This window comes from Australozyma saopauloensis, chromosome 4, assembly GCF_035610405.1.
Source record: "Australozyma saopauloensis chromosome 4, complete sequence".
NCBI lineage: Eukaryota > Fungi > Ascomycota > Pichiomycetes > Serinales > Metschnikowiaceae > Australozyma > Australozyma saopauloensis.
The window spans coordinates 786,782-813,238 of record NC_086134.1 but is presented as its reverse complement, the minus strand read 5'-3'; the positions used below and the strand labels follow the sequence as shown (position 1 = coordinate 813,238).

General features: G+C 46.3%; 13 protein-coding genes across 13 annotated transcripts; 6 read left to right on the top strand and 7 right to left on the bottom strand.

The window, feature by feature from the left end:
* Nucleotides 1-727: 727 nt before the first annotated feature.
* On the bottom strand, nucleotides 728-2,107 carry PUMCH_003406 (uncharacterized protein; the record flags this gene model as incomplete). Its single annotated transcript, XM_063022373.1, has 1 exon — nucleotides 728-2,107. One exon carries the CDS (start codon nucleotides 2,105-2,107, stop codon nucleotides 728-730), a length of 1,380 nt encoding a protein of 459 aa, XP_062878443.1.
* A 1,214-nt stretch (nucleotides 2,108-3,321) lies between these two features.
* On the top strand, nucleotides 3,322-6,834 carry PUMCH_003405 (uncharacterized protein; the record flags this gene model as incomplete). Its single annotated transcript, XM_063022372.1, has 1 exon — nucleotides 3,322-6,834. The coding sequence occupies one exon, from the start codon at nucleotides 3,322-3,324 to the stop codon at nucleotides 6,832-6,834; it is 3,513 nt and encodes a 1,170-aa protein (XP_062878442.1).
* A 188-nt stretch (nucleotides 6,835-7,022) lies between these two features.
* Nucleotides 7,023-8,426, bottom strand: PUMCH_003404 (uncharacterized protein; the record flags this gene model as incomplete). Its single annotated transcript, XM_063022371.1, has 1 exon — nucleotides 7,023-8,426. The coding sequence occupies one exon, from the start codon at nucleotides 8,424-8,426 to the stop codon at nucleotides 7,023-7,025; it is 1,404 nt and encodes a 467-aa protein (XP_062878441.1).
* An 86-nt stretch (nucleotides 8,427-8,512) lies between these two features.
* PUMCH_003403 (uncharacterized protein) lies at nucleotides 8,513-8,965 on the top strand (the record flags this gene model as incomplete). The annotated part of the gene is made up of 1 exon (XM_063022370.1): nucleotides 8,513-8,965. One exon carries the CDS (start codon nucleotides 8,513-8,515, stop codon nucleotides 8,963-8,965), a length of 453 nt encoding a protein of 150 aa, XP_062878440.1.
* A 76-nt stretch (nucleotides 8,966-9,041) lies between these two features.
* PUMCH_003402 (uncharacterized protein) lies at nucleotides 9,042-10,625 on the bottom strand (the record flags this gene model as incomplete). Its single annotated transcript, XM_063022369.1, has 1 exon — nucleotides 9,042-10,625. The coding sequence occupies one exon, from the start codon at nucleotides 10,623-10,625 to the stop codon at nucleotides 9,042-9,044; it is 1,584 nt and encodes a 527-aa protein (XP_062878439.1).
* A 2,015-nt stretch (nucleotides 10,626-12,640) lies between these two features.
* PUMCH_003401 (uncharacterized protein) lies at nucleotides 12,641-14,458 on the bottom strand (the record flags this gene model as incomplete). The annotated part of the gene is made up of 1 exon (XM_063022368.1): nucleotides 12,641-14,458. The coding sequence occupies one exon, from the start codon at nucleotides 14,456-14,458 to the stop codon at nucleotides 12,641-12,643; it is 1,818 nt and encodes a 605-aa protein (XP_062878438.1).
* Nucleotides 14,459-14,793: 335 nt separating this feature from the next.
* Nucleotides 14,794-15,201, bottom strand: PUMCH_003400 (uncharacterized protein; the record flags this gene model as incomplete). Its single annotated transcript, XM_063022367.1, has 1 exon — nucleotides 14,794-15,201. The coding sequence occupies one exon, from the start codon at nucleotides 15,199-15,201 to the stop codon at nucleotides 14,794-14,796; it is 408 nt and encodes a 135-aa protein (XP_062878437.1).
* Nucleotides 15,202-17,691: 2,490 nt separating this feature from the next.
* PUMCH_003399 (uncharacterized protein) lies at nucleotides 17,692-18,252 on the top strand (the record flags this gene model as incomplete). The annotated part of the gene is made up of 1 exon (XM_063022366.1): nucleotides 17,692-18,252. The coding sequence occupies one exon, from the start codon at nucleotides 17,692-17,694 to the stop codon at nucleotides 18,250-18,252; it is 561 nt and encodes a 186-aa protein (XP_062878436.1).
* A 1,465-nt stretch (nucleotides 18,253-19,717) lies between these two features.
* PUMCH_003398 (uncharacterized protein) lies at nucleotides 19,718-20,221 on the top strand (the record flags this gene model as incomplete). Its single annotated transcript, XM_063022365.1, has 1 exon — nucleotides 19,718-20,221. One exon carries the CDS (start codon nucleotides 19,718-19,720, stop codon nucleotides 20,219-20,221), a length of 504 nt encoding a protein of 167 aa, XP_062878435.1.
* A 216-nt stretch (nucleotides 20,222-20,437) lies between these two features.
* On the top strand, nucleotides 20,438-21,511 carry PUMCH_003397 (uncharacterized protein; the record flags this gene model as incomplete). Its single annotated transcript, XM_063022364.1, has 1 exon — nucleotides 20,438-21,511. The coding sequence occupies one exon, from the start codon at nucleotides 20,438-20,440 to the stop codon at nucleotides 21,509-21,511; it is 1,074 nt and encodes a 357-aa protein (XP_062878434.1).
* Nucleotides 21,512-21,516: 5 nt separating this feature from the next.
* On the bottom strand, nucleotides 21,517-22,338 carry PUMCH_003396 (uncharacterized protein; the record flags this gene model as incomplete). Its single annotated transcript, XM_063022363.1, has 1 exon — nucleotides 21,517-22,338. The coding sequence occupies one exon, from the start codon at nucleotides 22,336-22,338 to the stop codon at nucleotides 21,517-21,519; it is 822 nt and encodes a 273-aa protein (XP_062878433.1).
* A 360-nt stretch (nucleotides 22,339-22,698) lies between these two features.
* PUMCH_003395 (uncharacterized protein) lies at nucleotides 22,699-23,400 on the top strand (the record flags this gene model as incomplete). The annotated part of the gene is made up of 1 exon (XM_063022362.1): nucleotides 22,699-23,400. One exon carries the CDS (start codon nucleotides 22,699-22,701, stop codon nucleotides 23,398-23,400), a length of 702 nt encoding a protein of 233 aa, XP_062878432.1.
* A 95-nt stretch (nucleotides 23,401-23,495) lies between these two features.
* On the bottom strand, nucleotides 23,496-26,270 carry PUMCH_003394 (uncharacterized protein; the record flags this gene model as incomplete). Its single annotated transcript, XM_063022361.1, has 1 exon — nucleotides 23,496-26,270. One exon carries the CDS (start codon nucleotides 26,268-26,270, stop codon nucleotides 23,496-23,498), a length of 2,775 nt encoding a protein of 924 aa, XP_062878431.1.
* Nucleotides 26,271-26,457: the final 187 nt, after the last annotated feature.

Genomic DNA, 26,457 nt, shown 5'->3' with positions numbered 1-26,457 from the left:
TAGGGAGATTGGTTCGGTTTTGGTGACTGAAGCGAGTCTAGACAGATTCTGAGGGAGAGAAGTGGTTTTTTTGGTGAAAATCGTTCAGAATTTTAAATTTTCCGGAATTGAAGATTTCGCGTCTTTGGATTTTTTTGGATGTCTTTTGGACAGTGTCTCTTCAACAGACTGGTCCGATTTCGGTGATGGACTATTACAATGCCAGGCTTGGGCGGCACAGGCCAAAATATGATTGGACAAGAGGTTTTGGAAACGTACAAGAATGGATGGGGTTTTTTTTTGTGGCAGCGCCGGATGTCGTGGGTCTGGACACATGTTTCCGAAATGGGTAACTTCCAAACGTACTTCCCATCTGGGATAGAGTGCTATTAATAGGCCCATTGGAATGGGAAGGTTTGGGAAACACTTTTATAAGAGAAAGATTTGTGGCTGAATTTGGGGATTATTTCTATTTTGCACAAACGCAAAACTCTCATGTGTCTATTGTTTTGTAGTTACTGAATATTTGTATCTCACAATCAATCAACCTAAGAAACACTCTAACTCGTGCTTCAAGAAAACATCTACTAGAAGCCTCAATCCATGTAGTCTTGTTAAATTAATTACTAAAACATTGTCACTTTGATCTTTTTTGGTTCGTCTATAACTATTAAATACTTCCTCTGTCGCTTTTCAAATGTATTCATGCTATTATTGAAAGTAAGATGGGAATACGGTCCTACGACACTTATGGATGGAAGTCCGCAAGCTCCTTGACATTGCTTTCGTCGTCAAGGTACATCAGATCGGCACCGGACCAATCGACATTGATCAATCTGTTCAACTCTGTGTTCTTCAAGAGTTGGTTCTTCTCTCGAGACCATTCCGGCTGTTTGCCCTCGAAGCCCTTCTCCCACACAGCACCGTAGACCTTCATGATCTTGTCGTGCTCGATTCTTCTCACCTCTTCCAAGGCCATTCTCTCCATGTACTTCAAGTCATCCGACGATGGCTCGTAGATATGCCAAATCACATAGTGGGGCAAGCCGACCACCGAGTAGCCCATTCTTTTACTCAACTTTCCAAAGGCCTCTGTCTCGGCGTGCTTTTCGAACGAAAAGGCTGGGAAATGCGAACCAGTGCGGAACACACGCGCTTTACTCAAAATCGAAACACCTCCAATTCCATCAAGGTCCATCTCAACCTCGGGGTCTCCGTATGGGTCTCTCAAGTACGCAAGATGGGGTCTCCATGTCTGGTACTCCACGTAACCTTCAACAATACAAGCATCTTCATCAAGAGTGTCAGCCAATTGCAAGCCACCCTCGGACTCTTGCCACGAGTTCAAATCGTAGGGTTGTTGGTTCCCAAGCCAGTCGGGTAATGGTCTCCACACGTTAGGCACGATGACATCCTTGTCGTGGTGCATCAAGTCCTCCATGATGGTGGCCGGGACAGTCTCCACATCGGCGTCTCTCCAGTAGACCCAAGAGTGATGCGGCTTAATGGCGACCGTCCACAACCAGTTTCTGGCGCGAGCCATCAACTTTCTTCTGGGACCCTGGGCAGCGAATCCGTGTCTGTCCGAAAACGACTGACCAATGATCTGGCCGAAATCCTTCTCGAAAATTTCAATTTCACCAAAGGGCATGGCGGGGTTGGGGTCCGTCTGGACCTCCTTCAAGTGGCGCTTCAACTCGCCCATGGTATCGTCGCTGGAGTCACTGACCAAGAACGCCAAGTCGATCAACTCGTGCGGATACGTCAAGTTCTTCATATGGCTGAAAAACATGGGCAAGTGCATGGCGGCGTCACGCAAGGGCACGCAGAACAACACCCTCTCCTCTCTCTGCCAGCCATCCTCGCTTCCCACGTAGTTGGCCAAGTCATAGAAGCGCACCGACGGGAACGCGGAGAAGCTGGGCAGATACAAGGCGTCGCCGCTGCTGGCGGTCATCCGGAGCACCGTGAGCAACACCATCAACACGGCACCGGCTAGAATCTTGAGTTTGTGTTGGAGTAAGGCCACAGGAACATTGAGCGATTTCAACACCAGCACCAGCGACGCAGCCTTGCGCGAGGGGCTATCGCTGACGTCGTACGGAGTCATCAGGATCACCAGACTCATGGATTAAAAAAAATGCTTCGGGGCGGTGGATATGTGCGGGTTTGGAGAGAATAGGTTTAAACGGTTCAAAGGGCGTTTGGAGACGTCAAAACGGTCGCTTTTGAGCGGAAAAAAGGGGGTATCACAACACTCAACAACGGCGAGGCTGGGGACGCAAAAGAGACTGTTTCGCGTGCGATACGACGGCGGGATCGGAGAAGTGACAGACGGTTCAATGTAGTTAATAGGTCGATGGGATTTTGGAAAAGGCGGCTGCAGGACCGCCCCGGTCCGTGCAGGACATGACAGGTCTGGGTTTGGCGGTATGGTCCGATGTTTGACGTTTGCGCGGTCGGAAAAAGACGAGAGTGGGGAGAAGAGGATAAATGACTAGGGGGTGAGTATTTCTTGCTTTCAATCTGTTTTTTTCGGAGCGTGGTGGCGTTTCTACTCGGAGTGGGCTCAAAGAAACACGCGTATAAGGAGTGCAGATAAATGATTCAGGAAAGTAGGACCCAAAAAGGACAAATGTGTGGTATGAGCCCAAAGGAGGCGATGGAGATGGAAAAACGTTTATTTTACGAATGTGAGTCGAGAATTCGTCGTTTGTTTACACCAGTGCACCGTGTATCGGCGGCAGATCTGGCGCCAGTACAGTGGGCGGAAATTTGCAGCCAAATGGAATGTGGGCAGCAGAAACGGCGGCAGACTGGACGCCGGCGCGGGAAACTGAAATGGGAGACGAAAATGGCGTTTGTGTGCTTGAAAAAATGTGTGTTGTAATTTGGAAAAAACTGTTTTGTGCCAAATTCACTGGCCAATTGGAGTATGTACGGCTGGACAAACCGAAAGAGCCACAGTTGTCGAAATCGAATTTTTTTCGCCCATAGTATATCTCACATATCATCTACATTGTAATTCTTTCGCTTCTTTACAAAATTGTTTCGCATTCATCGAATTCCAGGCCTTTCACACATGCACATGAATTTTTCACCTCATCCACCTTTACAGCCATAAAGCACACCAATACATACTCTGAAAAAATGCCAAAAAAACGCCGCTGCCACAAAAACTCTCAATAAAAACCCCCCTCTTTTTTTCCCACCCATTCTCCTCCACAAAAAATCTCCCATCTCGCTTCTTGTTTGTTATTGTTTAACGCGCAGGACTAATCCCACTGATTCCCCCCAGAAACCAACCAAAACCCACCAAAACCTCCTCCTGGCCTCCCAAATATGAAGGTCGAGGAACTCATCATCGACGGCTTCAAGTCGTATGCAGTGCGCACGGTGGTCAGCGGCTGGGACCCCCAATTCAACGCCATCACCGGTCTCAACGGTTCCGGCAAATCTAACATCCTCGATGCCATCTGTTTTGTGTTGGGCATTGCGTCGATGACAACGGTGCGTGCGTCCAACTTGCAGGATCTCATCTATAAGCGAGGCCAGGCCGGTGTGACGAAGGCGCTGGTGACGATTGTGTTCGACAATAGTGATAAGGAGAAGTCGCCCATTGGGTTCGAGAACTCGCCGAAAATCTCGGTCACGCGGCAGATCGTGTTGGGCGGCACGTCCAAGTATTTAATTAATGGTCATAAGGCGCTCCAGACGACGGTGCTCAACCTTTTTCAGTCGGTACAGCTTAACATCAACAACCCCAACTTCTTGATTATGCAGGGAAAGATCACCAAGGTGCTCAACATGAAGCCGGCGGAGATTCTCTCCTTGGTTGAAGAAGCCGCCGGTACTAGAACCTTCGAAGATCGCAAGGATAAGGCTCTCAAGACCATGGCCAAGAAGGAGGCGAAACTCGTAGAGATCCGGACGCTTCTCGCAGAGGAAATCGAGCCGAAGTTGGAGCGGTTTCGCTCGGAAAAGCGTACCTTCTTGGAGTTCCAGAAGGTTCAAACTGACTTGGAGAAGTTGTCCCGCATCATCGCCTGCCACAATTATGTAAGTTATTCTAATAAGTTCCACCACCACTCGACTCTACGTGAGGAGCACGAGTCCATCATGGCCAACTTGGAGGACCAAACGAAAAGACTCGCTGACGAGGTGTCGAATTTGAACGCAGACTTGGACCAAGTGAAAAAGCAGAAGGAGTCGGAACTCGTCAAGGGCGGCAAAATCGAATTTCTAGAAAAGAAGGAAACTTCTCTCTCCGATGACCTCACTCGTCTCACAACGGCTCGCGACCTTGCACATGAGAATGAACGGGATGAAGCTGCTAAACTTGCTGAGTACAAGAACAGACTCTCACAGCTTCAGGCGATGATGGAGAAAAACCTGGGCAATCATGCGACCTCGGAGAACAGCTATAACGAAAGCAAACTGCGAATCTCAACCCTCAAGGAGGAGTTCAACAAGAAGGAGGAGCTACTCCTGACCTTGACCACTGGTGTGACTGCTAAGGGTGGAACAGATGGCGGGTATACATCTCAGCTCAAAGAATCCAAGGAGGCTCTCAACAAGAGCCAAAACGCGATTAAACAGGCGACAATGAAACGCCAGCATTTGGAAGAGAAGATGGCAAATGACGAAGCCCGTTTGAACAAGGCAAAAGAGGAAAACAAAAGCCTTCTTCAAGACATGGAAATTCGCAAACAAGAAATCGAGTCAAAGGAGATGCAGTTCAAGCAATTCGGCTATGACCCTGAAGCCTACAATGCGTTGAGAGACCAAGAAAGTATGCTCCGCAAGCAGCTTGATCAGTGCTACCAGGAATTCAATAACATCAAGAGAGACATCGGAAATATCGAGTTCAACTATGCCACCCCTTATGCTGACTTCAACCCGAGTTCCGTGAAAGGTGTTGCCTTGGAGCTATTCCAATTGAAAGAAAACGAATCAGATAAAGCAATGGCCTTGCAGGTTTGCGCCGGAGGTAGGCTATATAACGTGGTCGTTGACAATGCCAATACAGCTTCTGCGTTGCTCGAAAAGGGCCAATTGAAACGTCGTGTTACCATTATCCCCTTGGACAAAATTTCAACATGGCAAATTCCAAAGGACAAAATTGCCTACGCTAAACGAAAGTGTGTAGACAAAGTCGAGTTGGCCCTAGACTTGGTCAACTTTGAGGAAGAAGTGTTCAAGGCTATGTCGTACATTTTTGGCTCTACTTTCATCTGCAATGATCCTGCTACCGCCAAAAACGTAACCTTTGATCCGAAAATTAGATGTCGATCGATTACTCTTGACGGTGATATATACGATCCAGAGGGCAATTTATCGGGAGGATCGCGGAAAGCTGGCTTTTCCGTGCTACTCAAAATGCAAAAATATCATACTATCACCTCGACAATTGCACAGCATGAGTCCAAACTCCGAGAGATTGGAGCAGAACTTAACCGACTTGAGAATATTGGTCAGCAAACAAAGTCTTTGCAGACATCATTGAATTTGAGCAAGCATGAAATGTCTTTATTGCAACGTAAACTTGACACAAACCCAGCATCTGCCATCATTAAAGAATCTGAGATGGACAAACAAGAAACTTCACGATTAAGTGAATTGATCGATTCGGAAAAGGAACAATGTCGTGAATATGAGACGAAGATTGCATCAATTGACAATGATATTAGAGAGTTCAATCAAGACAAGGGCTCGAAGCTCAAACAATTGGAGGCTGAGTTAAAGGAGCTTAAAAAGCTTATTTCACTTGAAGATAAGACCTTGCAAAAGGAAAAAGCTCGCTTCCAAGAACTTGAAGTCGAACTCGACCAACAAAGAGTCGAAAAGAAAGGTCTCGAGGAGTCAATAGCACAGAGTGAAAGTGTGCTCAAGGATTTGAGTACTTCCAATGGCGACAATGAGATCAAGTTCAAGAATTTACAGGAAGAGCTACAAAGTGTGCATGTGTTGTTGGATGAAGAGAAAGCGAAACTTATCGGTTTTAATGAAGAGATCAATGAGCTTTCAAACGTTATTGCCAAAAAAAATGAGGAGCTTGGTGCAGCCAAATTAGAAATGCAAAAGCGCACGCATGATTTGGAAAAAGCAAATGGACTCAGTGCGTCTCTCAGATCGAGACTTGATGCCCTCATTGAAGAGCATTCCTGGGTTACAGATGAAAATGAGACCAATGCGATCATGCAACAATATCCAGATATCAACATCGAAGAGTACGAAGCTCAAGCCGCCGTCTTGAGTGATCGTTTCTCGAACATGAAGCGGAAAGTAAATGCTAACATCATGAGCATGATTGATAACGTTGAGAAGAAGGAAACCTCATTAAAGCAAATGGTTCGTACGATCGAAAAGGACAAGTCCAAGATTGAGAACACGATTGCGAAATTGAACGAATACAAGCGTAAGACTTTGGACTCCACGTATCAAAAGGTTTCGGAGGACTTTGGCAACATTTTTGCGGACCTTCTTCCGGGCTCGTTCGCAAAATTGGTGCCAGTCAATCCGATGGATGTCACAAGGGGTTTAGAGGTCAAAGTCAAATTAGGTCCTGTCTGGAAAGACAGTTTGGTAGAGTTGTCGGGTGGTCAACGTTCTTTGATCGCATTATCCTTGATTATGGCCTTTTTGCATTTCAAGCCCGCGCCAATGTATATTCTTGATGAAGTTGATGCTGCGTTGGATTTGTCACACACGCAAAATATTGGACACCTTATCAAGACTCGATTCAAAGGTGCTCAATTCATTGTTGTCTCGTTGAAGGAAGGAATGTTTACAAATGCCAACCGAGTGTTCAGAACAAGGTTTCAAGACGGTACTTCGATTGTCTCGGCAATGTGAATGGAACTGTCAAATGTACTACTAGAGCTGAATGTTTTTTATAGTTGGATTAGATGTCAAATTATGTCATATTACTCAAATCAATGGATATGTATAACGGAAGTTTCCAATAAAACATTTACAATCAATACTGTCGTCACTCATTATCAAAGCCAGGGCAATGTCAACCTGGTCATCCAACCTTGTACTTAATCTTCTTCAAGAGCAACCTCCAGAGCTTTCGATATGCCAGAGGCAGAAGCAACATCTTCATCGTCGTCTGCAAATCTCAAACTCTTTCTCCGTCTTGCTGCGGATGGAGAGGTCTCGCCAATGGATGTGGCCTCATTGACGGTGCTAGCGTTTCCAACGGTAGAGTTGAAGACGAGCTCTGCAGTACGGATCCAACGGCGCCGGCGGGTGTACTTTGAGTATGAGTCTTCGGTAGATGGTTTTTTCCACACATTATCGGTGAAAATGAAGCCCTCGTCACTGGTGGGTTGGACCGTTGTCTTGGAGCGTTTGCCTGGCGCCAAAGTGATTGCACCATCGTTGGTCAAGTCGAGACGCCAAGTTTTGTCGACCCATCTCCAGCGAGCCGAACCCAAAGAAGGCTCGTCGCCTGCTGCTGGGTGCAGAACGGAAGACAGGGAGTTGTCTGCATTTGGAAGCTCGAAGTGATCCAAAGAAGAAGACTCGTTGAGAAACTCGTCGGTCCAGGGAGCGCGCTCGTAGGTGAGAAGGTTCAGAGTCCAGCCAATGCCGAGCCACCTACGCTGGTTCTCGTAGATCACGTAAGTGAAGCGAACGGGGCTCGAGAAGCCGCCCAGGCGAGGCAGGCCCGTGCCCGCCTTCTGGACCTTGGCAAAAGCAGCAGCGAAGAGAGAACTATTGCGCGCCTGGGAGAAGTCCAACCCGGTGAGGTAGAAGCACAAAATACGGGCCACCTTAAGTTTCCACAACATCCTACGAGTGACGCGCATGAACGACAGGTGGTACAGCAAGAGAAAGAGTCCCAAGAACAAGAGAATGGTCCGCGGCGGAATTAACAAGAACGTCACTATCAAGTACACCGGCGTGAGAAACACCGTGGTGAACAAAAGGCGCTTGATGTCGTACGCCGTCAAGGCCATGGTCGTCACCGGGGTGAGCAAAATATCCGCCTTGATGCATGTCGTGGAGAGCGCCTGGATCACATCGTCCAAAGTCGGGCGTAGGTTCGTTTCCTCCATGATCTTGTTGTTGAGCACGGAGTACATCACCACGACCGCCACCAAGATCAAGTGGCCCAGCCACGTCATCAACGTCTCAAAATACAATACTACAAACGTATACAAGCACATGATCACCGCATTGACCCAATAGTCGTCGTTGGTCCATGTGGCCACAGAAAGGGTCTTGTTCACTATAAGAAGGTACGGGTACGCCCGGATGAGCGCTTTCGCCACCGAGGGCGGCGTCAGCGAAAGAAGCGGCAGCGTTTGCGGCTGCACCTTTTCTTCGGGCGCAGTGATTGGATTTCCGTCGGAAAAGTTGGCCCGGAGATCGCCGTCGCTGGACGTGGCCAACGGCAGGAACTCGGTGGGATTCGGCACGGGCTCGGGTTCACTCATCGGCGAGGCATGTGCACGGGCGCTGATGGTGGGTGTGTTTTGTGCAATTGGGTATTGAAAAAGATCTGGAGATTGTGATTCTGCGAATGGATTCGGTAATGTGGGGTGGGGAGGCACGGGTGTGTTTCAGGTTGCCTTTTGGGAATAGAAGGAGGCACTTTTGCAGTCGGGGAAAAAAAGTGAAGTGTAATTGGACAGGAATCTTTCAGGTAAAGTTTCTTCTTCTTTACTTTGTTCTTTTGTCTCTTGGCCGAGGTGGTGGGACCCGTTTCTGCATTGGTTTGGTGATACAGGGTCTAAGAAGACTAGAGCTAGTAGTCAGTAGGACCCTTAATGAGATAATACATATATCGAGGAAATGCCATTGGAATTCGGCATATGAGAGAAATTCGGCCTCCAGATTTTCTCAACTTCTAGAACTTCTTGGCAGTTTCACCCGTTTAGATACTATTTCGAAACCTGGCTACCAAAATCTTTGTACCTACTATTCTATTTTTTGCAATTCGCTCTATTCTTATATAAACATCTCAGATTCTTAACATAAATAAAAACAAATCATGCCGCGCCAAGTATCAAACTCCGGCGCCGGCTGTGGAATGGTCGTAGCGAAAGTCATTAAACCCTCTCCTCGTGCTCTACCTTCACCTTCTCAGAGACCTCAAGAACGGACTTGACCTCCTTGGCGCTCTCGGTCTCGGCAGCCTCGTCAACCTCGGACTCCAAAATCTCATCTCTCTCGACGTTGAAGTCAGCACCTCTGTTCTCTGGACCAATGAAGGAGACAAAAATCACGTAAACGAAGACGCAAGCAATGAAAATACTCATAACTTTACCGTAGTCAAAGACCTTCTTTCCGTCTGGTGCGGTGATTGGGAACCTCTCACCAATGGTACTCTCAATAGTAGAAGAGGCAGAAGAAGCCAAGTTACCCAATTGATACGACAAACCAACAACCAAGGATCTGTGGGCTGGAGGAGAAAGCTCGGACAAGTAGGCTGGGATAACACCCCAAGCTCCTTGCACACCAGCTTGCATGAAGAAAACACCAGCGTTGATTGCACTGGATCTGACGAAGGCCCATGGGTAGATCATAGCACCACCCAAGAGGCAGGCCAAAATGATAGAAAGTCTTCTACCGATGAAAGTGGAGAAGTGACCGAAGACCATACCACCGAAGATGGCACCCAAGTTGGCGATGGAGTTGGTGACAGTGGATCTGTTGACACCATATTGCAATTGAACGGACAAGAGGGTAGGATACAAATCTTGAGATCCGTGCGACATGAAGTTGAAACCAGCCATCAAGAAAACAAGGTAAATCATGATAAGCCAGTATGTCTTGAACACCTTCTTGGACTCGGGACTGATCTGGTACCATTTCAAGTTTTGCTCAGCCTGCTTTGCATGCTTGATTTCTTGTTGACGGATGAAGGCATCGGTCTCTGGAAGCCACCATCTCCAGATGAGGAAGAGAACTGGAGGACAAGCGGCAAACCAGAAGAAAGCTCTCCATCCATGAGGAGAATTGTCAGTGATGGCTCTGTTGAAGATGACAGCGATAAGGAAACCAAAGGCGTAACCTTCTTGGAAAATACCGGACAAGATACCTCTGCATGCGACAGGTGCGTCATCAAGAGAGGTTGCCAAGGAGAAACCGTAGATACCACCCATGGCAATACCGAACAAAGCTCTGACACCCAAGAACTGCTTGTAAGTTTGAACAAAACCAGTACCAATTTGCAAAACAACTAAAAGAGACAAGTTGACCATGTAGGGCCATTTTCTTCCGTACTTGTCACCCCAGTAACCGAAAATGAAAGCACCGACAGATCTCAACATAAGCACCAAAGTGATACCCCAAGTGATATCCTTAACCGTGACGTCAAAAGACTTGGCCATGGCCTTTGTGTTCAACGACACAGCGAAGAAGTCGACGGCGTCCCAAGTCCAGGCGGCAAAACCCATGAAGAAGTAGTTCCAGTTTCTGAGGGTCATCAAGTGAAGCTCACCAAAAGGGTTCAAAATTTCTCCCCAGGTATACTGAGCTCTTTCCTCCTTAGTCACGAAAAGAGAGGACCATCTGGAGCCCAAATACTTCTTGATAGAACGGGAGTTCAATCTAGGAGGTCTAATAACATGCTGGTTGTGATGTTTGACGTAGTCCGAGTGGACTGTCGAAGATAAGGAAGCAGCGACCATATCAGAAAACGACAGTAATTTTTTTTAAAGTGTAGTAGTAGTTGTTGTTGCGAACGTTTGTAGTTTCCACTTGTATACGTAATACCTCGATCAAATTTCTCTTAGTGATTAGTGCCCTGCACTGAATAGCTTTGTGATGAAGGTGATCGACAAAAAAAAAACTACAACACCAGCGCCAGCAAACCTACGTATTTATACACTTCATTTGCCCATCACCTCCAACACCAAACATAAGGACCGAACCCCCATAGACTTACCCCATACTGAGACCTGCATGCCCCGCGCCGCCTGCAGTCCGACCTACAGGTATTCGCCCATATGCAAAGCAACGGCGCCTTGCGCAACCAGGGCAGCCAACACTTCTCCAATCTTTTTTGGTACTAAACTCCTTCCCACCGCATCGGGTAAGCGGTCCTGCAGCAAGCGCTTTCGGAATTGCAGTCCGCCTCTCCGTAATCGACTGGTGCCAAGAGATGTGCGGTGGGCGGCAATTTCACATCCCTGGCTTGGCTATTGGCCGTTTCATGTCAGACCTGATTTTTGGCAGCCTTGGCTGGTTTGGTGTTAGCTGGGCATGGTTTGACTGATCTGGAGGAGTGGCCGTGTAATATCTCAATGTTGAGCCGTTTGGAACGGCTTTCGGGCTGTACCCCGCACAAAGGGCTGAAGCAAGATGTCTCTGCGAGGAAAAAAAGAAGCCACTTGACGTATCCGTGATTGGCCTGCAGCTTTGTCACCGGGAACTATCTCTATTGCATCGGTGTCTGCAGGCCGCATGTCAGTTTCCCGGGATCCATGCCTGTTTATGCCTGCTTTTACCCAGTGGGCATAGTGGGGCACTTGCACAGAACACAGCTTAATGAATTCTCCTGGATATGACTGGTCTGTTTAGAACCGGGCCGGATAGTATGGCGCAAGCCGGTATTGCGTTTGGCTAGTTTTTTTTTTTTCTTTTTTTTACTCTTCCCCTTGTCCTTTCAAGGTTTCTTTCCTTTTCAGGCCCTGTGAGCTTCCTACGTGTGACCATCTACCCTGGTTGTACGGGGTGTCTCTCAGTTCAAGATGTGTAGGTCACGACGAAACTGAAACTCAGCTGAATCGTCATTCGTGTCGTTGTTGCAGTGGACAGTGTAGTTTTTCTTGGTATTGTGCTATATGTTTTCCAGTTCATCTGTGGGGCAGTGGTTGTGTACCATGGACATGCACCTTGGTCCCGTAAATGTTCGTCATCCGTTCCTAAAGGAGGTTTCTTCAAGATCCCTCCGATTTTACCCGTGAGCGAGTCTTGCTATATTCTTCCGCATTGGGAATTGGACCAGGATGTGGCACTGGAACTGGGAGCGTTCGTTCTTATTTGGTGTAAATTTCAGTTTTTATTTTGTTACATTTCCTATTCAACCCAAAATCTCCTCGTCATTTTTGATCTTTCGTACATTCACGATGTGCCCTGTTGCCCTTTCGCTACAGACTTCTGCCCTGTGATTATGCACAGGACTGGACGGAGTTCATTAGTAAAAATGTCTGTATTCACGGTAGAAATTGCTCGCGGGGCAAGGTTCCATCGATGCAGAGTTCCTGTGTCAAATGTGACTGAAACCCGGTACATCGAGAGGGGCAAGGCTGCTGGAGACTTGGCGAGGAGGCAGAAATGGCTCTGATAAGGGATCTGGCTTTTCTATTGGACACCTAGCGCCCTAACTCCATCTCTAGTCTTTGGAGTTAAACTCATTCTACCCGGAGAATAATGAAGCATGCTGGTTTGGGGACCGCACAAGGTCGCAATTTTGGGTATTCGTCATATCCTGAAATTCGTCTTTTTTTTTGTCTGTGCTTTGTTTGTCTCTCTGTAAATTTTGGCATTACTGCCGGCTTTCCCTAGGGCTGTAGCGACTTTCGTAGTGAAGCTCCAAGTCTCAAGTTAGATTTTATGGCATTAAACTGAGTATAGTTTGTCATATATGATGGTATGGCACAATGATGGCTCTCCGTTCCGTTTTGGCCCGTAGCACATATCCTTAGCGTACTTTCCTGGACTTGATGGAGGTTGACTCTCTTCCTGAAGATGTGGCCTCCGTACTACTCTTGCGAATCAATTCCTCGTCTGCCTTCTTGTCAAGTCTTTCTTGTATCCTTGCTGCTCTGGCTCTGGATGCCGCCGCATCAGCCTCGGCGTCTTCCTTAGTCGTGAGGAATAGGTAAATGCAAACGTTCAAAACTCCCACACCAGTCACAAAAGCCAAGAGGCCAAAGAAACAGGTAATCACAAACCTTATTGGATGCGCCATGATGGCTTCAGCAGGATCGACTTGAAACTCGTGCCAAAATTTTCTCGTTGTGGAAAAATGGTTTTCGAAGAAAGCCTGAGCGTGTCCAATCAAATCAGACAAAATGTTGGAGCTATCAGCATTCAAGTAGTCTTCAAATGTCTTTGGTGGTGCCGAAGGTTTATGTTTTGGCTCGGGTTTAGTCTTTTCGTAGATTTTGCGCTCCATCTCGAGTTTTTGAACAAAAGTTTCATTGCCGATTTTCTCCGCCTCGACAACAGAGTGGCCCACATAAATGTTATTGAACAAGATATCAGCTTCCATACTCCAAAGATCAAAACCTATTGCGGTCACTGGTTGTGAAAGGACCTCTGAGGTCACTACTGCTGGATTTTTTATCAATGGCGCCTTCCATTCGCCTTTATACTGAGGATTCTCGATAGATGGGGCAACCCACTCACCGATATAGTCGGGATTAACGATTTTTGGTGCCTCCCACTTACCACAGCCTGCAATACACTTAGGATTATTGATAAACGGCTCAACCCACTCACCATCCTCCTCGTCGTTCCACTCGGCAGGCTTGACGGCATTAGGGTCTCTAATAAACTTAGGAAGCGACTCATCATCATTCCATCCAACAGGCTTCTTGATTTCAGGGTTTGGAACCCACATGCTACCAAAAGTATCATCCCAGTCCGAAGGCTTCTGGGCAGCCTCATCAACCACGTACTCTCTGTCATCCCATTCTGCCGGCTTAACAGCAGCAGGGTCTTGAATGTAGGCAGGCATTTCCAAGGATGGGGTCATGACGTCCGAAGATTCGTACAAGTTGGCAGCTTTTGCAACCTGGCCGTTGATTCTGATTTCAATATCTCTATTAGGACGAATCACCAATGTGTATAAATTGCTCAACAAATTTTTGCGCGCAAGTGGAGCATTGTTCAACACACTGACTACGCTCTCCGAATTGACGGTCTTCTTTAATGCTAGATCGACCTTATTCTCTGCACCGCAGATGTCTGGCCCGAATCTGACCTGGTAGTCGGATTCCTCGTTGAACTCCGATTGATTAAAATCTCCACTCAATAATTTAATGTATGCACCTGCACAACTGATCTCTTCTTGATATTTAACTTCGAATTGAACAACCAAGTCCTTGTCTTCTGCTGATAAGGCGGTTGGTAGAATTTTCGAGATAGCAAAGTAAGCAGCGTCCGATTTCATAACGAGACCTTTGTCGCCGGCAAATCCTGGATATTTGTAGGCCTCCTCAAGTGCCCATTGGCCCTTGTATGGGGTGCCATCGGTCTTTGTAGCGGCGGAAACCACCCAGCCCGATTCAGAAACGTTTTCTGCGGTGAATTGCTCGAAAAACGAAGATTTGTCCAAAGAACTAGAATCCCATGGCTGGAATTGGGTGGCCCTGACTGCTCCTAGCAACAATACAAGGGTGTAGAGGCTAAGCATTGTTAGTTGATTTCGGATTAGAGATGAAAGATAGTGGGGTCTGGGGAGTAGGTGAAAAATGGAGGAATGTGTCAAGAATTTTGCGGGCAAATAATACATTTAATTAGCTTTGGAATAAAACTGTGTATTGGTGCAAAATTCGGTAGTGATTTTTTCATCTTTCAAGGTTCTTGGTTCTATCTATACTATCAATTTTCATAGTGAACATTCTCGGAGTTGATGAGAATTGATCTGACGAATCGAGCATAGATTGATTTAAATATTTCATTCGCGAATTTTCAAATACTGACATTAGAATTGTTACACGATTCCGTTCAGCCTTTCAATTTCATATGTGTCTAACTACTCGGTTGAATACAATTTCCCATCCCTTAGTCTCAGCCAAAAATCGGCGCGTTTTCGAATTCTATTATACAAAACACCATTAATACAGCTTACTCGTCCTCAGTCTCCAAAAGCGCAAATCTGTTAGTTGATTTGAGCTTCTCCAGAACGTCGGTGGTGGGCTTCTCAGGCACCCCCACATCATCAGTCATGTTAGCCTCGGAATCTCCATAAAAGTCTTTCACATATTGATCTTCGGCCTCACGATCCATGTCTTCCTCTGCTTGTTCGACAGCGAGCTTTTTCTCCTTGTCGCTAGCGCTGGAAGAGATAGTGAGTGTCCTGTTGATCTGGTCCCAGCCAGCCTTTCTTGTCGTCTGAACAAACTTAGCTCTTTCTATACTCTGCTGGATCTTAGTGGCCAACACACCCTCCACTTTGGTGCTTCTGTCGGCTTTATGTCTGAGCTGATTGTTCAATTTCTTATTAGACTTTTTGCGAATCTTGTCCTTTTCCATTTTCTTGGCCAACAAATTTTCATTCTTAATTGTTGTTCTAATGATCGATTTCTTGAGTTCGTCGTTCTCTGCTCTAGGGACCTTTTCAAGAGACAGGGCATCGGAGTCGAGACTAACCTCTCCACGGCGGGCAGCACGGCTGTGCTTGGAAACTAGACGTTAGAATTGGATTTCATGATTAAGAGTTGTGCTGTAACATACCTTTTTTGGCCATTGTGGGTGTCAAAGGTATTTGTAAATAGATTAGATTTAGATCCCCATCGGTTCAGTCACGTGCGGCCATCGCCATCCCCATCCCCATCGTCATCGCCAACTTTGCAGCCATTCTGATTTTTTTTTTTATTTCAGAAATTTCTCTAGATGAAATCGTACTCAAGCCTCAGATTCTTCTAAATTGCGGGACTTGGATGCTTGTGAATGGGTGCTTGTGAATGGATGCTTGTGTTAATCAGACGTTTATTTGCAGTGAATAAATGAGAGAGGCGTTCTCAATTAGAATTCAATTTCTGAAAACTTGATAATTCTACGTTTTTGAGTTCGAAAGAATACGATAAGCGAATTACCATAGGCATCAGAATTGTTCCTTATGAAAACTTACGGCACAGATAGGAAAGTATAACATTCGTTCTACAGTTGATTTTTGGCGTGCACACCATGTATTAAAAAAAAGAATTATAAAATTAGGCAATCACACAAGAGGCGACCCATCCGCAGTTGCGGTCGTAGTCCCAGTTGTCAGTGTTCACCTTCTTGGAAGGCTTGTTGGAGGAAGAAGAAGTAGATTGAGCGGCCATTGTTGTTGAAGTGTTGTTGTTGTTGATGATGAGAAGTTACATTTCGTGAGAATCATGGGTCTTATATATTTTTTCGTGAGTGATTTTATTTGGAGGTTGTGTAGGTAGATGTTTCAGGGATTGCCTATTTGGGCGTCACAAGAGTTATCTAGTGGAGCCGATGAAATTACGGGTTGGATACAGAACTAGTCAGACAAATTTACGAGCCAAATTTCCTCATTGGGACCCTTCAACTCTTGTGAGTCTCGATTCAGGTCAGATGAAACGGGGCGTCCAACTCTTGTGCAGCTTTGGTTTGCAACAGCCAATAAAGTTGGAAGAGGAGGTAAAATCAGGCAAGATCCGACATCCAATCTGTATTTTGGGACAGTTTTGAATTAATTTTGAGATTTCGGGCGTCTGAGTAGACATTATGTGATCAACGTGGTTCAATTCTGATTCCTTGGCTATCTGACAATCCCCCGAATTCAGATTTCGTGTGGGAATTTCTAACCAAAAATACACTAGTTTCTAGAGAAAAAGCTCCAGTATAATTCTTCAAATGCTCAATCTTAATACACTCCGACTGCAATGGCCGGACACTTCTCCCTCTCGTTTTAGGAATCATAAGCACAGTTAAGCCACTTCAAGCACACCTTCACCAGGCGGAAAAAAACCAAAAAAAAAAAAACCAACTATGAGTATTTCATCCAACTTAACCGCAAAATTACAAGCCGCTCATCCCAAATTCATCGCTCCTCATACTCTATTCGTTGGTGGCTCGCTGTGGACCACTTATCTATGTCACGTGACCTCGTATCACTCTCGGCTATCTTTCATGACCCCAGATCCGGCATCATTAATTACCCACCACACACCACTTTTTCTTCCAATCTCAACCCAAAACAACCACCAAATTCAAACCATGAATTCCACCGCCAGAAATCAATCCTATCAAGATAATCTGTGCTCGTCCCTCCTTGATTCGGTGACCGCTCCACCCACCAGATGGTATCTTTGACTTCGCAATTTACGAGACTAAAAGCGGCCTCCGAGTCGAAAAAAACGGGCAGCTTCTTTTCCGTGGTGTTCATGACCTCAACGCAAGTAACTTTCATCTTTGGTTCGACGCGGATGGAGTCGTGTCCCTCTTGGGAGATGGAAGTGTTCGGTTATGCGTAGACCTTCTAGACATGTGCTGGGAGGAGATGGGCGTGACGCAGTGCCACTTTTTGGTGCCCAAGTGCGGCCGGGGTGCGATGGCGCTAGCGCAGTTTCTTGTGCGGACCTGTGGTGCTGCTTTTGTTGACGATGCTGGTGTAGATACGTTCGAATGGCTATCGCTCTGTGTGGAGCCGTGAGTAGACGATCGGACCAGGCGAATTAGAAGACGATTAGATGATATGTACGAAAACTAAATTGACGATACCTTACGTGACTTTACGGTGTTTATTTCTAGTTATGTACTGGTAGTGTCTACTCATACACTTTAGTAAAGTTCGAACGTAAAGGGTACCTAATGGTAACTGAAACCACCACACTAAATTAATCAATTTTCTTGAATTCTCATTTTCCAGTTCTAATTTCGGATAATTTAGCCCCAGGTTTTACGAATTCTTTATTATATCTTTCCCCTACTCCCATCACGTGAAGCACCTCCATCCTCAGACCAGACCATTAATCAACCTCCATCCCATAATCATATCACCTCCACAATATGTTCTCGGCAGGCCTCAGAAGAGTCCTTCCTGTTAGGAGCCCTGTTTCGCTCAGAACGTCTATAAAAGGACGTCTCCCGCTCTCCGTCAGATTCCAATCCACAGCAGAACCTCTCAGAACTAGAGTAGCCACCACCATCGACAGAGAGTTGCCCGACCCACTCAAACCGCAGCGTGAGAACCGTCGTTATTTTGTCATCTACGCGGTCGGTGTTGTGGTCAGTTGCGCCATCATCTTCAACTACGAGAAAACCGGATCTCCAATCATCAACTCGCTCATGTACTGTTTGAGACGGTCAGAGGTGGCCAAAAGCAGTTTGGGTGACAATATCGGCTATGCTTCGGAGTGGCCGTGGATATGGGGTCCTTTGAACACTGTTCAGGGCCGCATCGACATCCAGTATAAGGTCAAGGGTGATAAGCAGGGAGCCACTGTGCACCTTAAAGCTTCTCGAGTGTCTGCGATTTTACCATTTGAGGTGGAACATCTTTATCTTGAGTATGCAGATGGTCTGACTGCAGATCTTCTCAAGGATAAGTCGATTGACTTTGAGTTCTAGGTGAAACAATTAGATGAGGCATGGTCCTGATTATGTATGTATATAACGACGAGCTGTGGGCCAACTTGATGGATGTGCGTTTGGAATGTCGAGTTGCAAAACTGAGCCGCAGTTGTAAATAAATGCTCAGAAGTGATGTATGATGTTGTAGACGTTGGAGGATAGTTGTAGGGCTGTATATGGTAGTCAATTTCGTTCTTGTTTTCCAGAATAATAATATTCTGTTCATGGTATTATGATGATAATGATATTTTCCAACTTTAAAAATCCCATTCTCTATGCCCACTCATTCATCTGTGTTTGTAAATACACACCATGATGATCTATCCTGTCAAAAAATTCAAAGTAGTTTTAAAAATCAAAAACAGAAGCATTCTTCTCAATAAATACATCCTCTTTGAAAAAAAGAAAACCCCAGATCATGGACTCCCAAATTTATTTCACGTATTGTATCCTTCTGCTGGCTGCAAATTGTGAGACCCCCATTCCAACTAAGACACCATGTATGACCAATGACCAATGGAGACACAAACAAAAGGACCAATACCACAAAAAAACTTATCAAATTCGACTCCAATTCCAAACCTCCATTTCCAATCGCCACCAAAAATAAATCAACCATCAATACCAAATCCATTATCCGCAGCTTCATTAGAATATTCTCCTTCACACAACACCCCAATCTTCCTATTTGGGCACCCTCGAAACAACGATGGCTGCTCCCCTCGGATCGGAAAACCACTTTACTGCTTTTTTCTTTCTGGTGGAAACACAAACATACAAAAAAAAAGGCTCTGTCTTGCACGCATCCACCGCACCTCGCCGGACCCCACTCGCTCGTTTTCCTGTTCGTTTCTACTTTCTCTTGTTCTTGTCTTTGATTTCTGTCCAGCTGGCTGGCAGTCCTAGAGGTCGGTGAAAATCGTGAAAAATTGCATCCAAACGCATTCTGGCATTAGATATCTTTACTGGTGTGGTTTTATTTCGAAGAAAATACCTCGCTGATCTATTGTGTGTTCTGGTTGGTTGGCTTTGAGTGATCTGTGGTGACTTTTTCATACTGCTAATCGTTCAATACCAAAACACACAACAATAGGGTTCTTGGTAGACAAACCCAAAGGATCCGTCTGACCTATTCTTTACTCCATATCTCTCTACATAGATGGGCTATAATACTGCGTTGGCGGTGTCCCTTGCGGTGGGCATCCCAGTGGTGGCCGTCATCGTAGGCTATGTCTGCTTCTACATCAGAAGAAGGAAAATCTTGCAGGAGGAGGACGCTACACGCACCGATATAGACGTGGGCTTGGAAGACAACGCCCTGTTCGTGCTGTTTGGAGAACAACTCCATTGTCGCATCGACCGTCCTGCGGACGATCAAGAGAAGGAACACAAGTCGCTGTCTCTGACGGCAGCACCCTCCGTTTTAGAATTCAACACCGGCGAGCCGCTGCCCAAGGTGTTCATGAAAAAGGCCTTTGTTGCGCCGGGCGATTCCGAGGCGCTGTCTTGTCGCAGCACCTACAAATCTGCCTCTGCTTACGACTTCTACGATACATTCATACCCGTCTTCGATGACAACAAAAAATTGACCCAGCCTCCTGCAATAAAACCGGAGGCTGGCCAGGGGAGCTCCTCCAACAGAAGCTCACGCCATGCCTCGCTCGATCTCTCACAGAAGAACAAGTCGCTCGACGCTTTGGCGCTGCAGCTCCACAACCCGCTGTTCTACCTGAAACTTCTGTTTGCCAACCATACCCAATCTAGACTCGCCACGCCGCTCAATTCCGGTGCTCCGTCCTTGACTGAGCTTGTCAAACCCTCAGCTCCAGGGATGAGGTCTCAGATGGGTAGCCTGTTGGGAAGCTCCAACAACGTCTCAGCACTTGCGGAACCCGTCGACTCGGCCAAGAAACTCCTGGTTGAGAGTTCCCCGAAAAAGACCGCCGCGGCGCCTACAGCTGTCTAGTCACCGGTCAACTCTCCTAGTCATATCTTTGCATTCTAGTCCGTACAGTAGCCAAGGCTGCTTTCAGATCCCTTTCGAATAGAATTTAATAAAAGTCTACAAAATCTTTCAAATTTCACATTCTGCTGCTGTAAATTCAATTTTTCTCTCAAAATTATTTTCTCTGCTGCCCTTTGCTTATCTCTGAGTTGTGGGGATGGGGTACACCAGACTTCAATGTTCTCCCACCAAATATTCAGACTAGGCAGTAGCCGATTGGCTGCTGGAACAGCTTTGAGAGGCCAATTCGGACGGAACTTCTCAAAACCCTTCATCAAGCCACAATCGATCCGCTATTATGCTACGTATAGGCGCTTCAACAACTCCAAACCAGAGTTCGATATAAGGACGCTTCTCAGAAACAGATATCTTGGATATTTTGTAGCGGGATCCATAGCTTTCTATGTTTACAATCTCGACGCAGCACCCTTCACAGGCAGACATCGTTTTTTGTGGATTCCCTATTGGTTGGAGACCAAGATCGGAGATTACTCATATTCCCAGCTTCTCGGACAATACCAAAACAGAATCGTTCCGCAGTCGGACCCGCACTATGCGCAGATCTCCCGAATTATGAATCGCTTGTTGGCCAGTGCCATTGACGGCACCAAGGATCCACGACAAGTAGCCCATCTCAAGTCTCTCAATTGGACCATTCATATAATCAATGCTCCCGATGCGGCGCGCGAGCCTCCCAATGCATTCATTCTTCCTAATGGTAAGATTTTCATCTTTTCGTCGATTCTTCCAATCTGCAAGAATGAGGATGGACTTGCCACAGTTTTGTCGCATGAACTTTCCCACCAGTTGGCTCATCACTCACTGGAGCAATTGAGCGCGCAGCCTATTTACATGATCCTTTCTACGCTTTTGTATGCCTCAACTGGCATCTCTGGTTTTGGTGATCTTCTTGTGACTGGATTGTTCCAGATGCCGTCCTCCAGAGAGATGGAGCTGGAGGCGGATCATATTGGATGTGAATTGATGGCGCGGCTGTGCTTCAATTTCCGCGAAGCTGTGAATTTCTGGGGACGCATGGAGCAGTTCGAGGAGAGATTGAGGAAGAGCCAGTATGCGCTTCCAAACAATATGATGATGGATTTCTTCTCCACCCATCCCAACACGAAGAAACGTATTCAGGATATTCAGCTGTGGATTCCGGAGCTAAACACCATTCAGGAATCATCTGACTGCCATCAATTCAGTCTGTTCCAAGATTTCAGCCGTAACTTCTTTGGCACTTTGAGATGATTCCTCTAAGTGACAGAGACCGGTTTGGAGAACGAAGTGTAGGGCCAGATTTGGATTCCAACATCATAGAAAATACTGCCAGTATCCTGGTCCGAATTTTTAGGACGTTCAAGCATCGAAACCTGTAACACTCCGAGTCTTTCTCGGGTTTGTGGGTCTTTGGAGTCGTAGAAGGGAATAGAGAAAGAAATAAATGACACAATCGAAGCTGTTTGTAGCCCCAAATCAGCCGGCTGCGGATATTCTGCCTTCAGTGTAACAAACGTCTCAGGCATTGATGCGACATTTAGATTCACTTGACCATTCTCGTCAATGAGTTGCCTAAGTGCCGGCACTACCAGTCCCTCCAGCTCCTGCAAAACGAGGAAGTCGATCACACGAGACTCAATTCTGGGAATAACCACACTTAGAAAGTACTCATACTCCGAATCGATCCCCTTCAAAGCAAGATCAAGATCGGTCTCGTCGTACCTGGCTACCTCAACGATGTCACTCTCCAGGGCGTTCGCGCGCAGTTCTAGGACAAGCTCAAGGGCACGCAAGTACTTCCTCTTCTCATGCTTACGGTATGCAATGTAGCCTGCTCCCAACAATGGAGGGCCGGCTGTTATAAGCACATCTGGGTGGATATTGGTCAAGCTCATAGCCAAGGCCACAACTCCCGAAAACGCTTTGGCGATGGCAGGAACCTTGGTGGCCCATAGAAGAGACAACGGCGTCTTGAATGGGCTATACTGCTTGAGCAGCGGGGTAGCGTAGCGTCTTTTAGAGATACAGTTGGTTCTATTTAAGCCGAAAAGCGGCCTGGCGAAACTGGCTCTGTACATATCTAATAGCCGGAACGAGCAAAGAAATACCTTGAAGGCTGTGAAATAGTGGTAGAAGCCAATTGGAATGAATTGGCGCCCTCTAATTTCTGCTGGATGGATTGTAATGTGTTTCCCCAGATCATCTCATCGGTGCTTCCTGCAGGACACAACCCCAGATAAATGTCTAAGATGCGATAAGTAGACAGCTACGTGCGTCTTTTTTGTATCCTAGACAGAAAAGTCAAATCAGACCTTCACTTTCTTATAGTCTTCATACTTGCTTCATAGAATTTTGGTCTTGGACGAGCAGAAGGCCAAACACTGTACATTTTAACCTCAGAGTTCAAAGTCAATACAGACCTGCAAGTGGGCTCAGAAATGGGTAAAGCCGAAGCGGGCAGTGCCAAATATCAATCGAAGCTCTTAAAAGCCTCCGGTCTCCAAAAACTAAAATACTACTGCCAGCTATGTCTGAAACAATGCAGAGATGCCAACGGATTCAAAAGCCATTTGTCTTCTCCATCCCATTTGGGCCGTATCAGCAACCTCAGTAAGGATGGAAAGGGAGCTAGCGTTGTGCTGGAGTACCTGAGAGAGTTTGAGCGGGAGTTTTTGCGTCTCTTGAAGATAAACCATGGCACCAAGAAGGTGGACGCCAACAAATTTTACCAGGAATACATTTTGTACGACAAAAACCATGTGCATATGAACGCGTCTCGCTGGTCATCCTTGACTGCCTTTGTTCGCCATTTGGGGAGTCTGGGTAAGGTCAAAGTTGAATCTGACCAAGACGCTGATGAGTTCAACCTCACCATCCAATTTGTTGACGAGCACTACATGAAACTGCAGAGCGGGTCGCGCGAGTCCCAACTAAAAACAGACGAGGAGTCGCTTCTCAAATTTGTGAATTCTCAGGTAGAAGCTGGAAAGAAACTACAGGTGCAACCAGAGCGCAGTGGAGTATCGAGGCCAATGATTAAAGAAAACTCGATCCCTGTTGCGCTCTCCCTTAAGGGCCTTAAATCCAAGAAGGCAAGCACGCCTTCTGTTTTTGGAGATGATAGCGAAGATGAAGACTAGGTTCGATACCTACAAGAAGTTCAAGAACTGGAAGCATGAATTTATTATCACTAAACCTGCGGGCTTTGTTTTTTTCCATTCCATTTGCAACAGCACTACTTCACTCTCTGGTAACATAAGACATACACGCTCTCAGACGTCTGCTTTGGGTTTTTGTTTCGACCTTCACCAATATGCTCCCGCATACGAATGTTCTGGTCATCAAAAGTACACCAAAACAGTTGATCCACAGGGTCTGGATAATTTTGCGGGTCACTAAATGCTCTATTCACCTCAGCCGTGTAATGCCCACTTTTAAGGCTTCCATAGTGATTCACCAAGCCGACTAGGACGTACCATATGTCATGACCCTCTCTCGAGAAACTCAAGCGGGCTGGGAATTTTATTTGAGTACTGAGCTTATCAGTTTGACTATCCATGAAAAATCGAGAGAGATGAATGAACAAAATTGGAGGCAACTTGATGAAAGTAAGCAGCTTGATAGAAATGGCGGGTGGCGCATTTAATTTGGTTGAGTCCATCTTTTTAGGGGGAGATTTACCCCTCTTTGGGAGTCGGAACAATCCTCGTTTGGGTTGGAACACAACATCCATTGGGTTTTCCTTCCCGTCGCCTTCAGTTTTGTTGCATTTAGGACAACGCCAGGCGTTTTCTCCACATAGCACTTCATCTTGCGAATAGCACAGAATGCAATAGCTTAAATCAACATTTCCTGAGCCTGTCAGAGGGATCGGGAGCGATAAAATGGTAAAGGGGCTATAGCTAATGGACAGAAAGCCACATTTGTTACACTTCAATTTATTCTGCACATGCCCTTGAAACATATCATTGATAGGTGACCTCTTTTCCGCCTCAACAAGAGTCTTGTACCACTTAAGATACTCCTCTTTGTCTTGTGGATTCACATCAATCTGCCAGGTTTTTAAATAGTCTTGCACATCATGTTCTGGTTTCGAAGAATTCTCTTCATGTAGAGTTTGTAAAATAAATAATAAGAATTCTTGTGCATCTTGCTGTTCTCTTGGAATGTGGAAATCGGGTTTGAGTTTAGACACAGTTCTGAGAAACAGAGAAGGATTGATATTTGAGCCTCCACTTTTCTGAAAGCTGTATAACAAAGTCATCAATGCATGCGTAAGGGGTCCGACTTGCAGACGTTTTGTGCAAAGTGACAAAACTCTGTAGAAATCGAAAATTCCACCGAGAACCTGCACTATCAGATTTATGTAACAAGTCGAGCCATGATTTACTAAACCGCTTATACCCAAGTTTCTTGCAAGTTGGTTTCTTCGGTGAATGTGGTGCTGCTGAGCCTGCTGTTGCTGATTGAAGGGATTCGCAGAATACTGGAACTGTGGATTTTGCGGCGCTTGTTGAATAAAGTTCGAATTCATCATACTTTGAGGGTGGATTTGAGGCTGGTCCAGCCAGCCATTGTATTGAACTTGATTTCCACCATGAAATTGACCGTTGCTGATTGTGTGTGGCCGATTCATATTATAGTTTTGAGGTGGAGGCGGTCTTCCTCTTCCTAGCGGAGAGACGACCACTTCGGGAGATAGAGTGCTGTTGAATCCACTCAAAGGTGGAAGTGAACGCTCATATGATTGAATAGACGTTGGAGGGTAATTTTGATTGAAATTGTTGTTGTGTTTGTACTCGTTGTTTTGGGCACTGGGTTGATTGACCAAATAAGCTGTTTGAACATTTGGACTTGAAAATACTGAATCTGTAAGAGCTGTAAAGCTTCCAAGATGGTTGGGGATTTGGCTTTCTCTCGGAAAATACCCCAGCGTGGAAGCCCTTGGAGGACCTCTCATGTTATTGTTCGAAGCACCAGCAGGCCGAGAAGGTGGTCGTTTGGTGCTACTTTTTTCGAACGAGGGTTCATCATCAAAGGCATGGAATGAGACAGGGTAAGGAGTCTCGATGACGTCTTTTGGTCCTGCGGTTTTACTACTTTGAGCAGCCTTCTCAGGTTGTTGCTTGCTCTTGAGCGACTTTGGCCCAGAAAGATGGTCGGGCATCTCAGGAAAGGCTTGAATAAACTCCTCTTCATTTCCAGCCAAAAGGCTCGTCTGGTCCAGGCCACCAGTGTTGGTGCGAGTTGTAGATGGAGGATAAGCGGTGTGGAATTCCAGAGATTCCACATCGTCGAAATCTTCGTCCTGGATCAAGTCATCCTCGAATTCAGTATCTTCAGGGTTCTTATTGGTCTTGAAATAGTCCACATACTTGTCGAGCCAATCGAAGAGAGACTCTAGATCGAGCGAAACGCCCTTCTCAGCGACCAAGAAGTCGATGATCCACTTTCTTAGTAGCACCAAGTCTACGTTGAACGCATCTGCGCTCAAGATTTCGTCCGAGCGATAAAACTCGTAGAGGTTCAAGTAGACCATGAAATCCTTACGAGAGGTCTTCATGAACAGGCCGAAGCCGTTGAAATAGTCCATAATAAACTGATTTACGAAGTAGTGAAATACGATATAGCCCCGAATGTAGGATCGAAGCGCTATGTCTGGATCCGTGGCAATCTTCAGTTGTTCGAATAGCTGATACGAATACTCGATCCATTCGAATGCTGAGTTTAGCAGCGTTTTACTATGGAGTTTCGTGAACTCGCTCCGCACCAACGGAAGAAACTCCTCATACGTGAGCCGTGGCTTGATAATAGCAGCCGGTTTGGTAGTGGATCCATTGACCTCATTGATGGTACTTTTCGGAGGCAATCTCCGCACATTCGAGGAAGTCTTTTGGCCCAGGATAGGCACAACCACCTTGGAAGGCGACTTCGGCGGCGGATCAGGTGGATTTACGGGGTAGATCGGCTGTTGGAGGCTCGTCATGGTAGATCCATGGTACACACTCATCGTTTTGGCACCAGCGCTGACTAATGGAGACGATATGATTGGACAGCTCGGTAATGAAGGACAGGCGGAAGCTCTTTGCGGCGATTCCAGCTAGTATGAATGACCTGGTGGGGCTGGATATGAAAGAAGGCAGATATGGTTCAGGGTCACATCTGCATAGTAATGGCTCTACTAAGGGGCTGCTAAA